The sequence below is a fragment of the Neofelis nebulosa genome, chromosome 3, assembly GCF_028018385.1.
Source record: "Neofelis nebulosa isolate mNeoNeb1 chromosome 3, mNeoNeb1.pri, whole genome shotgun sequence".
NCBI classification, from domain to species: Eukaryota; Metazoa; Chordata; class Mammalia; order Carnivora; family Felidae; genus Neofelis; species Neofelis nebulosa.
The window spans coordinates 115,095,449-115,113,509 of record NC_080784.1 but is presented as its reverse complement, the minus strand read 5'-3'; the positions used below and the strand labels follow the sequence as shown (position 1 = coordinate 115,113,509).

Genomic DNA, 18,061 nt, shown 5'->3' with positions numbered 1-18,061 from the left:
TTAACCGACTGCGCCACCCAGGCGCCCCCAGTCACATCTGTTTTAAGTTGTTCTTGCAATATCTCTTCCTTTCCATTAGCATAATTTTCATTCATTCATTGTTGGCGGAGTTTCTTTTTTTTTTTTTTTTAATTTTTTTTTAACATTTATTTATTTTTGAGACAGAGAGAGACAGAGCATGAACGGGGGAGGGGCAGAGAGAGAGGGAGACACAGAATCGGAAGTAGGCTCCAGGCTCTGAGCCATCAGCCCAGAGCCTGACGCGAGGCTCGAACTCACGGACCGCGAGATCGTGACCTGAGCCGAAGTCGGACGCTCAACCGACTGAGCCACCCAGGCGTGTTGGCTGAGTTTCTTAAGCAGGTACAGTGCTAGGCACTCTGACACAAGGATTAATAAAACCAAGCACCTGCTCCTGCATTTATAATCTAGCTGGAGAGCCAGACATAAGTGCAAATACATAGTGTGATAAATGCTACAAAATAGGCAGGCGCTGAGTGCCATGGAATGGTTTATAGTTATAATAACAGCATTTATTGAGGACTTGGGTGCCAGCAAAGTTGATTCAGTTTAAAGTTTCAGGGGCTCCTGGGTGGCTCAGTTGGTTAAATGTCTGACTCTTGATCTCTGCTGGGGTCACGATATCACAGTTTGGGGCCCACATCAGGCTCCGTGCTGATAGTGCAGAGCCTGCCTGGGATTCTCTCTCTCTCTCCCCCTCCCCTGCTCCTGAGCACACATGGGCATGTGTGTACATTCTCTCTCCCTCAAAATAAATAAAAATAAACTTTAAAGTTTCAGGGATCTTTACGTGCACAAGCCTCTTCCAAGACACTTGCAGTGGAGTGAGGGTCTGTAGCAATGTATTCACTTGGTGATACGTTTTTGTAATTTTTCTAAAAGTAAGACTTTTTTTTTAAGTTTTATTTTCTTTATTTTGAAAGAGAGAGAAAGCATGAGTCAGGTAGGGGCAGAGAGAGAGGAAGAGAGAGAGAATCCCAAGCAGGGACTAATCAGTGCAAAACCCGATGTAGGGGCTTGGCCCCACAAACAGTGAGATCATGACCTGAAACAAAGTTGGACGCTTAACTGACTGAGCCACCCGGGTGCCTCGAAAGTGAGATATTTTAACTGAAATAAAGACCTCTCGCTCTTTTTTCCCCCAACCACTTCTCTATCACACATTTTCTTGTGTCAGTTGGCTGAGTAATTATGGCCATTTTCAAGATCCAGCAAAAAGGAAGTCAAGTTGGAGATACATTTAGTTTGGATTTAGTGGGATATTTTTGTGTGGCTTACAGTCACTTCCAGGTTTACTAGATTATTGCTAGCCACACCCATGTAGAAATGACTTCCAAGAATACTCCTATCACCTACTGGGCCAACTTACCCCGTGTTGTGACCCAAAAGCACAGAACCAGAGACTGTACTGCTGTATGAATGTGTCCTGTTGGGCCAAGTTACTGGAAGTTTGTGGCTAGCGAAAGATGACACTTGAAATGAAGGAACCCAGAAGCTGCTCTGTGGAATATTCTTCCAATGAATTATTACAGCTCATACATGAAAAACACTTGATGGAAGTTTCCCCAAATTTAAGAACATTCCTAAGAATTAACACATTACCAATAGTGAGTTGCAACCCTTAAAGACACTTTTCTAAGTTATCAGTGGTATAAAACACATCAACATGCTAGAGAAAAGACAGTTATCTTTTCTATTATCTCTGTAGAAAGTATGACAAAATTGTTGTGCTATGAAAATTTAATTAACGGGAGGGGTGCCTGGGTGGCTTAGTTGGTTGAGTGTCCAACTTTTGATTTCCGTTCAGTTCATGATCTCACGGGTTTGTGGGACCGAGCCCCACGCTGGGCTCTGTGCTGTTAGCTTGGGATTCTCTCTCTGTCCCTCCCCAGTGCATGCTCTCTCTTTCATAATAAATAAACTTTAAAAAAAAAGAAAATTTAAGTAAGGGGAATGTAGCCAGAATACTATTGGGAAAAAAGTATTACAATGATATGTACAGGCAGAGTCTGTGCTCCAAAATAGACATTTTCTCCTCCTCTTCTCCATTTTCTCCCTAATTAAACTCTTTTCTTCCTTTTTCTTCTTTTTCCCCCAGCTCTGTTGAGATATAATTGACAAATAAAAAGTGTATATGTTTAAAGTGTATAAATGCGATGGCTTGATATATGTATGCATTGTGAATGATTATCACAATCAAGTTAATTAACACATCTGTCCCCTCACATAGTTACTTTTTTTGATGTGGTAAGTTAGATCTACTCTCTTAGTCAATTTCAAGCATACAATGTAGTATGATTAACTATGGTCATCATGCTGTGCATTAGGTCCCCAGAATTTATTTTACAACTGAAAGTTTGTACTCTTTGACTAATAGCTCCCTATTTTCCCCATCTCCCAGCCCCTGGTAACCCCTGTTCTATTCTCTGATTCTATGAGAATGACTCTTTTACATTCCACATATAAGTGAGAATGACTCTTTTACATTCCACATATATAGTATTTGTCTTTCTCTGTCTGACTTGTTTCACTTAGCATAACGTCCTCCAGATTCATCCATAATGGTACAAATGGCAGAATTTCCTTCTTTACAGATGAATAATATTACATTATATATTTATTAATAGTATACAATAGATATATAATATGTAATAGAGCATATATAATAGATACATAATTATATGTCACATCTTCTTTATTCATTCAACTCTCCATAGACACTTAGGTTGTTTCCATATCTTGGCTATTAGAAAAAAAGGGAATCCTTGCTCACTATCAGCAGGAATGTAAACTGGTACAGCTATTATAGAAAATGCAATGGAGGGTGTTGAAAAAATTAAAAATAGAACTACCATGGACCCAGCAAATCCCACTATTGGGTATGTATTTGAAGGAAATGAAATCAGTGTCACAAAAAAGATCTCTGCACTCACATGTTCATTGCAGTAGTATTCACAGTAGCCAAAATTAACTCCCCCGCCCCTGTTTAGACCGTGAGGAAAGAACTCAGGTAAATTACCTTCCCACGTGGACTTAACGTTTCATGTGTCACTATCCAGGGCAATTGTATTTTGAAACACAGATGCTAGTTAACACATATGAATTAGATCTTAATGGTGGCAAAGCTTTTGCTATCATAGAAATCTCCATCTTTTTTCAATGAAGAAAGATCATTATTAGGAGAGATTTGCCACTTGTTGCATTGTTCGGCAGTTTTATTCATTACTTCAAGCCTTTTGCAGACTTAGCAACTTATGACACAGGATGCCCAGTTAAATTTGAATTACAGATAAACAACAAATAATTTAATCTAAGTATATCCCAAATATTCCATTTTTCTTTAAAGGGTTCGAGCCATGCAATATTTGGGATGTACTTAAATACTGTGTTGTGTATTTGAAATTCAAATTTAACTGGGCATCCTGTATTTTATCTAGGAGCTGTATTGTAAGTAAGTAATCCAAGCTCTCAGCTTGGGTTAGGTTGCTCTGAAATGCTGTTTGTTTTTTTAAACAAAGTCTCCAAGACAAAACATTACATTTCCCACTTGCTGGGAACACTACGTTCCAGTTCCTTAGTTCTTTCTATTAAAAACGTGATTGCAAAGAGTAGCCAATTCTGTGGGAGAGACGGTCCCAAAGAGCTGCAGGTGGGCCACCATCTAGAGAACAGCAAACATCCGGCAGAAGTAGGCCTTGAGCTGACCCTCTAATTGGAGCTCATTGGCCATCTCAGCCTTTAGCACAACCCTTGGAGCCAAGTGCGAGCCGGAACCTGGGCGACCTGCTTCTCTCCCCCTTTCCCACTCAGTCTTTGAGATTAACTTCCAAAGGGACCCTGCCTCTCTCCAGATCGCTGACGCTCTCTTCCCCTCACCCCCGAGCCTCCTTGCCCAGTGGGCGGGAATCGAGAAGCTAAGTACCCAGAATTAACAGCGAGCATTGAAAGCAACAGCTCCCAAGGGTGTGATCGCCTGCTCTCGTTCATTCCACAAGGGTCTTCCGCGGGTAAAAAGATGAGCCAGCCAAGCTTTGGCGCTGTGCCCCTCCAAATCTAAGCTGGGGGAGGGCGGTTCACTAGCGCCCCTCCCCTTTTTCTTTTCTTTTCTTTTTTTTTTTTTTTTTTTTTTCGGTCGGAGGACAGAAAACTGCCCCGCTCAGCGCCGGGGCGCGTTCGAGAGCCGCGGGAAGCCGGACACACCCTCCCCTTAGCCCGCCCCCCGCCCGGCGGCGCGGCCCCGGCGCTGGGAGGCGGGGGCCGGTGGGAGGCGCGGGGCGGGCTGCGCGCCGCGAGAGCGCCTGCTGCCGGCGGCTGACGATGGCCGGCTGAGTCGCGCGGCAGCCCGCGCCCGGGCAGGATGATGCTCCTGAGGGGCCCCTGGCCGCGGCGTCCGCGGCTGCCGCCGACACCCAGACCCGCGGGCCGAGTGCATTCGCCGCCGCGAACGCCGACGCCTCAGGTGCGACCGAGCCCGGCTCCGGAGGGGTGGGGGCGGGGGGAGGGCGGCTGGAAAAGTTTGCGTAGCGCAACTTGGGCGGCGGCGAAAGCCGAGCGGCCGGCCGGCAAGTTCTCTGCGTGTGGCTGGCCCTCCGGCTCCGCGCGTGGGCGGACCGCGGCAGGTGGGCTCCCGGGCCGCAGACGTGGGTCCCAGGCGCCGAGGGAAGGCGAGGCCCGGGCGGCGAGGAGGCGCATCACCTCGGCCACTGGGCGGCGACCCGGGGAGCAGCAAAATCTCCCCGGGAGGCGGTTTCTTGGCGGCCACCGCGCGCTCAGGAGTTTTCAGTCACTTTGCCGCCGGCTCGGTGGTCGGTGCCGAGAGGAGCTCTAGAAAAACGATCGAACGGAGGGGCTGCCCCCCGGGGGTGCACTGTCGTAGGAAAGTGAAATTTCCAGCCTGAAAACCGCCAGCCCTTCCCTTCCAAAAAGAGGGAAGAAAGACTCGCGTTTTGTTCCGACACGCGGGTGAATCATGAGTGTGCGTCGGTGAGTAACAGCTGGCTTGACACAGTTGTATTGTGGCCAGCGTGGAACCGTAGCTTGGAGCAGAGGGAGGGGAGTGGATGCGCCCTGGAAAAGCCAGGGGGAAATGCTGCGCGTAACTCGGATGGGGATGGAGCCTGACACGAGCCCTAACTGAGCCTGATGAGGAAAGAACCCATTAGCAAGAGCCTTCCAGGTGTGTGTGATTTGGGAGCGCGTCTCTGAGTTTTCTCACCCCTTCCCCCCTTTAGATTACTTTCAGATTGTTAGAAAAATAACGTTTTAGCTGCGCAGTGTGAAAGAAAAGCAGGAAAGAAGCCATGCCATTATCTTGTCACTTTCACTTCCTGTTTGTTTGTTTTTTCCTCCAAGTATTTCAGGGCTTCAGAGTTTTGAGTGCTGGAGGAAATATTTAAATATTTTAAATTTCCTTTGAGTGTTTGAAAGAGAATGGTGAAGGGCATTTTATTACTAACGCCTAGGAAAAGGGGCAAACTCCTTAAAATGTAAAATGGTAGACTTCACAAATTGGAGGGAAGGTTTTCCACGTTTGAAATTGTACTTTATTTTTTTTAATTATTTTTTTAACGTTTATTTCTTTTTGAGACATAGAGCATGAACAGGGGAGGGGCAGAGAGAGAGGGAGATACAGAATCAGAAGCAGGCTCCGAGCCATCAGCCCAGAGCCCGACGTGGGGCTCGAACTCACGGACCGTGAGATCGTGACCTGAGCTGAAGTCGGACGCTTAACCGACTGAGCCACCCAGGTGCCCCGAAATTGTACTTTATTAAAAACTGCATTTTACAGTCAAAGATAATACCAAACAGTGAAACAACCCAAGGAACCCCCTTTGCTGTACCAACATTTGTTATTTTTTTTAAGTGTATTTTTGAGGGGGAGGGGGGAGAGAGTCCCAGGCAGGCTCTACACTGTCAGTGCAGAGCTGGGCATAGGGCTGGAAAGAGCTGGAGTCAACGCTTAACCCAGGTGCCCCTATACCATCATTTAAACAAAAGATTAATTTAGTTTTCTATTAAACCCATTTAATAGTAAGTGGAATTTTTATGGAGCCCGAGACTGGCTGCGCTTTCTCAAATGATCAGCTCTAAGCCCTCTTCTCCATATTTCCCACCTGATGCTGTTCCCACCTGGTGCTGAAGCATGCCCCAGCAGGAATGTGGATGCCCTTTAAAAGAAAATGATACAGTGGGGCTTATGAGGCTTAATCATAGGGAGACAGTGGTTAGTACTTTGTCTCTAGGTAATCATCCCAAGAAACCTTATATTTGGTTTCTAACTGGTTTTAAGTCTTGCCAGTCCATGCTATTAAGTCAATTTACTGAACTTTAGAAATGGAAATGCTTCCATTTTACTTGTTTGATAAAAGACCCCTTGAAAGAAGAGTTTACTTCTGTGTATGCCTCTTTGAAATCTTACCATAAAGAAACTGACAGAAATATCCTGGCCACTTAGTTTTGGCTAGGACTACTAAACCATTTTCTGCAAATCAAATTAACTGGCTGTAGGGACATTTTTCATTCTAAAGTCTCACTGGTTTGTGGTCGCCCCATTTGATATGAAAAGTCCTGTGGCTAAAGACAAGTATTTTATATATTTTTGCCACAAACATTCAGACCTCTGGAGTCCTATGAAAACAGCAGAAAAAAAACCACAAAAGTGATATTTGCAACCCGATAGCTCATAAAATCCTAGCTTGCAAGGACTTGTCATTATAATAGTATTTCAGGTTAGCTTTGCCAATTATATTTGGCCTTTTCTAAAAGTATGAGTGTGTTTTAGAGGAGGATTTAGTAAGTTTGGAAAAATACACATTTTTCATCCTTGTCTGCCAGTATTTTGTAGGTGGAAAAAAGTTTGTCAACATAGGTATGTTTAGTATACCAGGATTGTTTAAGAATGCACTCAGTCTGAAGCGAAAGAGTGCCAAAGTGTGTTGTGTTGCCTTTAGCCAAGGCATGCTCTGGTGTCCATGGTCACGTTCCCGTGTCAGCATCTCTGCTTGTCAGTAGCATTCTGGCTGAGTGGTTGTCAGGGCAATCCATGGCTCCTGCTGGCCTTTCTGTTCTCCAGGAGGCAGCTTTGAGTGGTTATAGCACCTGGCGAATTCTCTCTAAACAGAAAGCCCTTACCTAACTGTGCCTTTCTTAATTTGGGTTTTCTGCTGCTTAGTTTGAGAAGTCCCCTGGTAAGATTTCAGAACCCCCACTACAGCATTTGAGTCCCTACCATAAACTGTGTTTAAAACTAAAAAAAAAAAAAAAAAAAAAAAAAAAAAAAAAAAAAATCAAGTGTACTTTCAGAGTATACTTTTTTTCTTCTAGAAACAAAGCGACACATGTTTAAATCCCACCACCAAATGTTCATTGAGAAATTGTTTCCACCTTTTGAATTTAAGTCATTCTCATTTGATACTTTTCCTCCCATTCTGCCTCCTGTGTTTGTAATTACTGCAATGTATTCTGTAATACTGGTTTCAGAGCTCTCTCCCGAGGAGAACGCTAGGTTATATGTTGGAGATTGTACTTACACTATAGCAGATACTGGGGTAAAGTCATTCTAGACCAGTTTGTTAAATATTAAACATTACCATCTTCCCAGCACTCAGGTATTAGTGCTCAGTTTTTTTTTTTTTTGTTTTTAGATTTTGCTCTTTATTGCAATTGAACAATATGAGTGTTATGGCAAACTCTAAGCTAGAAAATCATTCTATATCTTGGCAGACAAGTATATGTTGAATGAGGTCTTTGTGAAGCATTGGTAGAAAACCTGAGGCAAATACTGGTTGATCTAATAGCTGTGTAAGCTAAATGTGTTTAGGTGCTAGCAGAGAAATGAGCAGCTAATTTAGTTGGCGCTAGGCAGTTGGAACATCTGAGTGCCCACCTGGCCTTGCCACCCGTGAGCTCCCTGAACTTAGCCAAGTCATTCGGTCTGTTTGGGCCTGTTGTATTCCCTTTTCGAAACAAGATTTATCTAATTGGTCCCCAAAGCTCTTGCCATCTTTAAAGCTGCCATTTGTAATTTTACCAGGGGATATAAATATAGTGTTGAATAAAATATTGTCAGTGTCAGAATGGTTGTCTTAATGGTTGAACAGTCCTCTTTTATGATCTTAGGCAGTCAGTAAAATGGCAGTTTTACCTAGTGATTGTAACAACTGTTTTCCCTTTAAAAAGGAATTGAAATTGATTTGATGGGGTAGGCATGTCAGAATAGATTAAGTCTCGCTCTGATACTTTGTTCTGTCATTACCAGTGTTTTCATCTGTGAAATATTGCTTATTCAAGAGTATCTAGCATTAGAACCATTTTATAATAGACACCTTGAGCTAACCTACAGGCTATAAGCCAATAGTTAATAAACAGAACAGCATAATCTTAGCCATATTCTGAAGTATCTTTTTTTAATTCCTGTTTCATTTACCACAGTATTTTCGGTTTTTTTTTTTGTTTGTTTTGTTTTTTTTTTTAAACAAATAACAACTCTGTTCTCAGAGCTGTATGTTCACTGCATGGTATGGGATCCCTCATCCAAATGTGTTTACTGAATTTTCCACATTTGCATACCTTTTTTTAATTAAAAATAAATTTTCGTTAAGTATATTTAAGAGAGACAGAGCATGAGTGGGGGAGGGGCAGAGAGCGAGGGGGAGACACAGAATCCAAAGGAGGCTCCAGGCTCTGGAGCTGTCAGCACAGAGCCTGATTTGGGGCTTGAACCCAGGAAGCTGGAGATCATGACCTGAGCTGAAGTAGGACGTGTAAGCAATTGAGCCACCCAGGTGCCCCCGCATTAGCATACCTTTTAAGAAACAGCCCTGTGAAACATGGTAGTCAGTTGAAAGGTGCCCTTTAAGAGGGCCCATGGAAGAAGTTGCGGTCTGGTCGTAGCATTAGAGTTGTTGGTTTCTCCTGCGCAGATGCGGGAGTTTTTTGTACCAGCAGTGAAATGACTGTAGCCAGTGCTGTTCTCCCTGTGCACTGGCTGCCAGCAAGCGTAGGGTCAGATTTTCAACCCACCTTCTAACAAATGGGAAATGATAAGCATTTTACGTATTTACCACACTCATGGTTTCGTGTTCTCTACCTTCGTTTTTTCCTACATTCACATCCTCACCAATTTTTTCTGAAATTATCTTTTATTTTTTAAATGTTTATTTTTCAGAGACAGAGTGTGAGTGGGGGAGGGGCAGAGAGAGAGGGAGACACAGAATCCGAAACAGGCTCCAGGCTCTGAGCTGTCAGCACAGAGCCCGACGCGGGGCTCGAACCCACGGACCGTGAGATCATGACCTGAGCCAGAGTCAGACACTTAACTGACTGAGCCACCCAGGCGCCCCTGAAATGATCTTTTAATGGGAAAATGTGAAAATACGTTTTTAAGAAATTTAAAAAATCAGCTCTTGGTGTTTGAACAAATATATTCTAAGTAGTTAATTGTGGAAGTGTGGCAAACCAGTTTCTGGTTCTCACGGTCTCTGCTATGTGCTTCACCCCGAGAAAGTGCTCACTAAATACTGATTGTACTGAATAGAGTTGCTGTAAGAATCAAATTCTTTGCTGCTGTGGTTCTCTCACTCTTCTTGAGATGTAGTTGACATGTATGGTTCTCTCTTAAATGTGGTACTGAAGTTGTTTTGCTGTCCTCTCACCTTTTTTCTTCTTAGTGCCTTCACCTGGCCTGAATCCTACCTCCTTGCTACCTCCACTGTCCTCACCTGACTTCAAATATAGTTTGGGTCAACTAGCAATACCTACCAAATCTCTTATTCTGAGAGTTTCCTATTTTGTTAACTCATAAATGGTATTACTTGATTGTACATGATTTTTACTTTAGACACAGGTTCATTAATAAAGGAAACAGCCCTGCAGTCCAGGCTTTGGGCAGCTCTTTGGGGGATAATTAGATTTCTGTCTAGGATTCACAATATTGGTGCGAAATGCTGTATGAAATCACCATAAACAAAGTCTAGTGAAGAGAATTTCTCTGAATAGATGTGCGGGCAAGAAATAGGGAGCCATGAAAAGAGAGACAAGAGACGGAACTGGAGTTGAAACGTCTATAGCCTGTGAGCGGAAACAAAAAGTGACATGAAACATTAAACCTCTTATCGAGAAACGGAAACGGGTAGGTGCACAAAGCTTTATTGTGGCAAACTTTAGGGTGGAAAAAAGTCTTCCTGAAGGATCATCCTGGAAGTATGTGTTCTCTCTGAGGGTCTTTTGGTATTTACTGGGTTGAGACGGTGTGGTTTGCAGAACTGATGTGGACACAAGTGGTGATGAACTCTCAATAATTTTGTTGTAGGAAGGCCTTTTTTTTTTTTTTTTTCAAGGAATAAATTCTTTGTGTTTTTTTTTTTTTTTAAGTTTAATTTTTTGAGAGAGGGATAGAGGGAGAGTGCACCCATGTACAAGCGAGCAAGCAGGGGAGGGGCAGAGAGAGAGGGAGCGAGAGAATCCCAAGCAGTTGTCAGTGCGAAGCCAGACACGGGCCTCGATCTCGACCATGAGATCACGACCTGAGTGGAAATCAAGAGTCGGGAGCTCAACCCACTGAGCCATCCAGGTGCCCCGGGAGTGCTTTTATAATGAATGCTCAAATCGCATTTCTGAGGCCTAGGGATGAGTTAGATTATTTTTAACCTCTTAGGCCTAACAGTAAATAACAAATGTCCTGAACCTGGTTGGAAGAAGGAAGAAGTTATTCTTTTTGACAAATTCTTGTTCTTTTCCTGATTCTGTGTGTGTGGGGGGTGTGTGTGTGGGTATGGGTGTTCATATGTGTGGACTGACTCTTGTTAAATATTTTGTTTTTGGTATTAATTTCCCCAGTGAGCTAAGTGGGATATTTGAAGAGAGGATTTTGAAAGGTGTTTGATGAATACCTGCTCTTTCCACCAGTAATGCAGCTGGAATACAGGTGTACATTTTTATTACCTGAGAGTTGACAGTAATGTGACCGTAAACCTGAAAAAACATTTTAGAAAATGTCTGCAAACAGATCAACATAGCATTGGCTGTCTGAGCTCTTGCTGGAGGATGTTTGTGGTAACATTTTATGGTCTGATAACTTATTTCTGCAAGTCTGCTTTGGGAATGTTTCAGATAATATGTAATAAAGCAATTTCCACTTTCCAGGGGAAAGTATGGTTTCTTTTGACCTTGTAAATACCCTTTTATGGGTTTGTTATTAGTGAAACCAAGGTAAGCAAGCTTTAAAACATACGCTGCAGTTGATTGGGAAATCCTGTGGCCTCATCCCATCAGTCCCACTTTCTGCTCCATGCCTCCCTTTGTCGGTATCTGTGCTGCTCCCTAGGCAGCTTTATTCCCCGCCCCCCAAATCACCCTTCTTCACTCTCCTGATTCTACACTTCCTCCAAGGCTGAGTTCCAGTACCCGCCCACCCACTCCCTGGAGCCCCTTTTTGATGAGGTGCACAGGTCTCTGCCAGCAGAATTAACTCCACGTTCTTTTTTCTCTTCCGCAGCACTTAATGCATCCCATGTGTTACAGGTGTGCTTGAATGGTTTTCCCTCTTGCATTCTCTCAGGACCTTGTGGTCAGAGCTATTTCTCCTCACCTCTGATGGCCTCTGCCCTGAATAATACGTGCTTGTTGGGTAGAGGGATGAGTGGACGGATAACTAAATATTACATAGAGTTTCTTAATGGTATGCTTTCTTTATGCCTAACCTTCTCCGTTTCCTCTTCACTTCATCTAGCCGGGAACACGTAAAGCATTCTTACCTACTCTTCGAGATGTGAGCCTTGAATAATTGAAGGTTTCTAAAAAGTTAATCAAAATGTTATTTATCATATTTTTCTATTGAAAAAAAGCAGTAATCCTAAATAATATTTAGGAAATATCTCAAGGAAAGACTTCCTTGAGAAGAATTGTGATGGTTAATATCCTATATATCTAGTATAGGAATTTAATTGCATTTTCCCTCAGATATGCTTTCAAATCAGGATTTTTAAAGGACATTATTAACATAATCTAATGAAACATAAATTATGTAAGGACAGACAGCCCGGTGTGTAAGGGTGTGTATTTTGTTGGCTGTTTTTTTTTTTTTTTTGTTTTTGTTTTTTTGTTTTTTAATTGAGGTATAAGACATACAACATTATATTCATTTCAGGTTTACAACATAGTGATTCAATATTTGCATATATTGTAAATATATATTTGTATATATTGTAAATATATATTTGTATATATTGTAAATATGTATTGTATATGTATATTGTATGTGTGTCAAGACATAGTTTCAGAAGTTTTTTTCTTATGAGAACTTTTAAGGTTTACTCTGGTAGCAGCTTTCAAGTATGCAATACAGTGTTATTACCTATAGTCACCACGCTGTGTATTACATCCCCATGACATTTTTTTAACTGGGAGTTTGTACCTTTTGACCATCTTCACCCATTTCACCCGTCCCCCACCTCTGGCATCCACCCATCTGCTCTGTATCTGTGAGCTTGTTTTTTTTCCTTTCTTCCCTTCTCTTTTTTAGATTCCACATATAGGTAAGGGGCGCCTGGGTGGCTCAGTCAGTTAAGCATCCAACTTCGGCTCAGATCATGATCTCACAGTTTGTGAGTTTGAGCCCCCCATTGGGCTCTGTGCTGACAGCTCAGAGCCTGGAGCCTTTTCAGATTCTCTCTGTCCTCCCCCCACCCCTCCACCCGCTTGCACTCTGTCTTTATCTCTTCCAAAAATAAACATTTAAAAAAAGTTTAGATTCCACATATAGGTAAGATCATCTGGCATTTGTCTTTCTCTGACTTGTTTCACTTAGCATAATATCCTCAAGGTCTATCCATGTTGTTGTTGTTGTTTTTTTTAATGCTTATTTTTGAGAGAGAGACACACAGAGCACAAGTGAGGAGGGGCAGAGAGAGAGGAAGACACAGAATCCAAAGCAGAATCCAGGTTCTGAGCTCTTGGCACAGAGCTTGATGTGGGGCTCGAACTCACAAACCGTGAGATCGTGACCTGAGCTGAAGTCAGATGCTTAACCGACTGAGCCACCCAGGCGCCCCCCCAAGGCCTATCCATGTTATTGCAAATGGCAAGATTTCATTCTTTTTTTATGGCTGGATAATAGTCCATTGTGTATTTATACCACATTTTCTTTATCCATTCATCCATCTATTGATGGACACTTAGGTTGTTTCCATATCTTGGCTATTATAAATAATGCTGCCATGGACATGGGGGTACATATCTTTTCAAGTTAGTGGTTTTTATTTCCTCTGCTAAGTACCCAGAAGTGGAACTGCTGAATCATATGGTAGCCCTGTTTTTAATTTTTTAAAGGAGCTTTTCTGTACTCCCACCAGCAGTGCACAAGAGTTCCCTTTTCTTCACCACCTTGTCAACACTTACATTTCTTTTTTGATAATGGTCTTGGCTGTTCTTAAAGTGTGGCGTTGATTTAGGAGGATTGTTTATATGTGGGGAAGGTAGCACTTGTCTCCATAGACCAGGGCTTTCCTAAATGGGATTCTCCCAGTATTAGATCATACTGGTTTTAGACTTGGAAAGTGAGGTTTTGTGATTGCCAAAATTATTAGTGTTAGTACTAAAGGCTTTATTGTTAAAACTTGAATAATTTAGAATATTTAAAATCAATGGGTGGTGTCTGGGTGGCTCAGTCCGTTGAGCATCCGACTTCAGCTCAGGTCATGATCTCATGGTTCATGGGTTGGAGCCCCGTGTTGGGCTCTGTGCTGACAGCTCCGAGCCTGGAGCCGATTGTGGATTCGGTGTCTCCCTCTCTCCCTGCCCCTCCCCTGCTTGTGCTCTGTCTCTCTCTCTCTCTCTCTCTCTCAAAGATAAACATTAAAAAAAATTCAAAAAAAATTGATGATACAGATGTTTATTTGTAAGATACAGCTCCTGGGCAAAATATAAGATTAACCTTTTGGAAAATAACCCCCAAAGAAAAGAATACATTTTTTGATGTTAGGAAGCCTGCAGGTCCTTTCCTGTAACCATCTTTTTACCACCATTCCAGATGTGGGGCATACTGTACTTTGGAGCATGGAGTTGCAATAAGATGACCATCACTTGGTCTTTCAGAGCTTAGGGTCTGGTTAAAGGGAGGTACCATATGTTTTATATCTTTGGGCATATGTATATATGTTTGTATTTCTTATTCTGCCAGTGCAGGTGGTTATAGTATTGCTAAATGAATAAGGAATAAGAAGATAGCTGCCATTGTCTTTGAGAAAAGATGTTGGTCTATACCACATGCTGATCATGTGATCTTTTCTAAGTTTTTATTTATTTTGAGAGAGAGAGCGAGCGAGTGAGTGTGCAGTGGGGGGAGGCACAGAGAGGAAGAGAGAGAGAATCCTAAGCAGGCTCCGCACCGTCAGTGCAGAGCTGGACATGGGGCTCAAACTTATGAACTGCGAGATCGTGACCTAACCCGAAATCAAGAGTCAGACGCTTAACCAACTGAGCCACCCAGGTGCCCTGATCATTTTCTATTAAGGTCCAGATAGTGAACATTTTAGGCTTTGCATCCTGGAGTCTGTGTCACAAATAACTCAACTCTGGCATTGTAATGTGAAAGCAGTTATAGACAATACATAAATGAATAGTGTGTTTTCCAATAAACTTTGTTTTTAAAAATGGCAGTAGGCCACATTTGGCCCAGAAGTTATAGTTTGCCAACCCCCGGCCTGTAGACTGTATACCAGGATTTTGTCAGTAGTAAAGAGCTGCTGTTCCAGAAGAGGAATCTGGATCTGGCAATCCAGTGTGTGTATAGTGGGATGAGGTAAGTGAGTACATGACCAAAGACCCATCGTGAAGTCCTGGTTAGTGTACATGAAGCTGGAATAACAGGAACTAGAACAATGGGAAGAACGAAAGGAAGAATTGTGAAGATGCATAGGTATTTCTGTAGATTTTGGTCAGAGCTGATCATGAGGCCCCAGTGCCTGGTGGGATCGAGAGAAGGAAGTGCATGGGAAGGCTGGGACTAAGATAATGAGTTGCTGTCTGAAGGCAGGGGAACAATCCAGGTTCTGTGGTGAGTTCTCATTCTGTAGGAGAAGTGACATGATGGATAAAGTAGTGAAGACTTGTGTAAGGAATGTTCAAGGAGCAGTATATTGACACAGGCATTTATTCCAGTGGATTTATTTCTCTGGTGAATTATCATTAAACCCTGGGTACCATTTGCCTTTAATCTGAATCTAGCATTAGAGCTTACAGTCAGTGTACATGTACTATTTTTCCTTCCTTTTCCTTTCCTAAACCATTTTCTAAGTGAATTTTCTGTTATCTTTATTGATTGGGATGAGCTGTGAAGTTCAACTTTTGCTGAAACAAAAGACCCAACAATAATTAAACATTTTTTTAAGCCAGTTTTTTCTTTCTAGGAAATGGTTCCGAGGTGAATTTTTTAGGTCTGCGCTAACTCTGATGCACACAATCATTCAGGGACCCTGATCTGACCATTTTCTCTGTCATCGTCAACATGTAGCTTCCAGGGTCAAAGGACCTTAGGTGGGTTTTATTTGTTTGTTTTTTGTTTTTTGTTTTTTTTTTAATACTTGCAAGGTGTTAGTGGGCTAGGATTATTAATGTCACATAACACTCGTGCTCGTGTTCCACTATTTCGTTGGATATGTCACGTGGCCACATTTAGCTACAGGGGGGCTGAGAGATGTGGTCCTGGCAGGGAGCCACATTCCAGCTAAAACTTGATAACTGTGGAAGAAGAGAGATGGATTTTGGTGGACATTTAGCTGTTTCTGCTGCCGTTCCCTTGGCCAGAAACAAGAAAGTTTTGCTTTTTGTGGGCTCTGAATTTCTGAGGCTCTCTTGAACTATGTTTTTATGTGTTCCTCAACAATAGATATTTACAGGGAAACTTTTATTTCTTTCTGGAAAACTTAAAAAGGAAATGGTGGAAAGGCAGCATTTTTAATTTGGGCTAGAACAGGAACATTTGACACCTTGTTGGGTTCATTATTAGCTGCCCTCTGGGCTGCAGCTTAATAGAAAATGGTGTAGTCTCACTTATACACTGTAAGCTAAGGAAGGGAAATTTCTAATGGTTCAATTAGAAGCTAAAGCCAGAATTCAAGTTTATGCAATGACACTTGATAAGGAGGAGAAAAAAGGTACACTTGGGAGAAGATGTTGACAGTATGGTTTTAGGGAAAGACTTCCTTGAGAAGAATTGTGATGGTTAATATCCTATATATCTAGTATAGGAATTTAATTGCATTGTTTCTGTTAGAAATATGGTCTAAAAAAGGGAGATCTTAATTGGATACTTAGGATTGTTGAAAGATGCTGTGTTTTAGAGTGAAATATATTTTAGTACATAATATACTATTGAGATTAATCCACTGTAGTTCAGGGTATGTTCAGAAAGAGATTTATTAAACTGATAAGAACAGATACTACACTTGATCTTAGCCAAAAGGCCGAGAAGCAATAGAAAGAGATTTATTAATATGACTTTATGTAATGTCTCCTCACCACATAATTTACTCAGTCTCCTCTTTTTGGCTTATATGCTGGCTTTTTAACTTTAATTTGTCAGGCTTGGATATCACTGTTGATCAGTCTTAAATGCATTGATTTTATTGACTTTGAGATATAAGAAATGTTTTCCTTTCCCATTGCTTTTCATGTTCTACAGTGTAATTATCATTTTATATCATGAAATGGTTAGATTACCATACACATGCACACCTGTGTATGCCTTGAACTTGGATGCTATACTTGTCTATGATACATTAATAAGGCTTTAATGAGACAGTTGTTTGCAGGCCTATTATATATATAACATCTATATGTATGTGATATGTGATACATAGTATACAACATGTATTATATAGAAAATACATATAAGTGGAAATACATAATACTATTATCACTGATCTGAACATATTATAGTATCCTGAATGGTGCCTGTGCCTAACCTAGCATTGTCACAGTGTAAAAGATCATCCTAGGTCCTGTGGAATTATCTTTTTCTGGAGGCTTCTTATTCCATACTGCAGCAGATTACTGTGCGCTTGGTAAGCATGTATCATTCCTAGAAGAAAGCAAGTCTTTTTTCCTAATGGGGGTAAAAGTATAGGATGAGTATAGGATTCGACTGACTGAAGGAAAGTAGAACATCCTGATCACAGCAAGCCGTCGTCCATTACATTGGATCAGGACTGTCCTACTGCATCCTGCACCAGGATGTTACGTTTTATTTCTGAGGCAGTACCTCAGAAGAGACGCTGACAAGCTGGTGGGGAGGGAGGTACATCCAGAAAGCGATTAAGATATTGGGGATTCATATAGAAGATCATTAAAGGGGCCAGATATTTTTAATCTGGTGAAAAGAAGGCGAAGAAGAAGCAAATATTTGTTTGCAAATATCTAAGAAGGTATCCTGTGGAAGAAAGTCGTTACCCTGTGCTGCTTCAGAGCAAGGAAATCACACCTAAGATTGGGCAGACTACGTATGCAGAGCTCAGCTGAGTTTAAGAAGATATCTGTATATATTCTGGCTATTGACTGCTGGATAGACTGCTCACTAAAGCACAGGACTCTTAAGTTAGAAGAACACAGGCAGACAGTAGAGAAGCACTGCAGGAGCCTGTTCAGTGAGCACACCAGAACGAGGAAGCAGAGCCCCTTTTCCTCTTCGGGCATCTCCCCAGTGCTGCCTGCTGACAAAACTTTAGTGCCAACCAGCAAAGGAAAAATACTGGAAGGGCCCAGATCCATTTTCACAGGGAAGTCCAAAAGGGTGAATTTGGAGCTTCCTGGAAGTAAATTGATAACCTTCACAGGTGGGATGGGGCAATACCTGTGCAGCGCTTGGAAGTAACAGCTACTTTCGTGGGCATGGCCAACCTGGTAAGGCCATGGTAGGATGGGAGATGAGGCCAGACCGTGGTTGGGGCACTGGTTAAAGAGGTGGTAATTTGGATATAGTGTCTATAGTCTAAATCAGAAATCAAGGAAGCAACACTTGACTGTTCCAGGAACACAGAGTCCAACC

The 18,061-nt window shown here is 42.1% G+C and overlaps 1 protein-coding gene and 1 pseudogene across 1 annotated transcript in view; one reads left to right on the top strand and one right to left on the bottom strand.

Moving 5' to 3' along the window:
• Positions 1 to 4,243: 4,243 nt before the first annotated feature.
• The window catches only part of MCUB (mitochondrial calcium uniporter dominant negative subunit beta), a 107,320-nt gene continuing 93,502 nt past the window's right edge, over positions 4,244 to 18,061 (top strand). Inside the window, exon 1 of the mRNA XM_058721677.1 lies at positions 4,244 to 4,480. Coding sequence (XP_058577660.1) covers positions 4,379 to 4,480 — 102 coding nt within the window. The 5' untranslated portion in view covers positions 4,244 to 4,378. The remainder of the gene's footprint in view (positions 4,481 to 18,061) is intronic.
• Positions 16,365 to 16,493, bottom strand: LOC131508272 (U2 spliceosomal RNA; annotated as a pseudogene).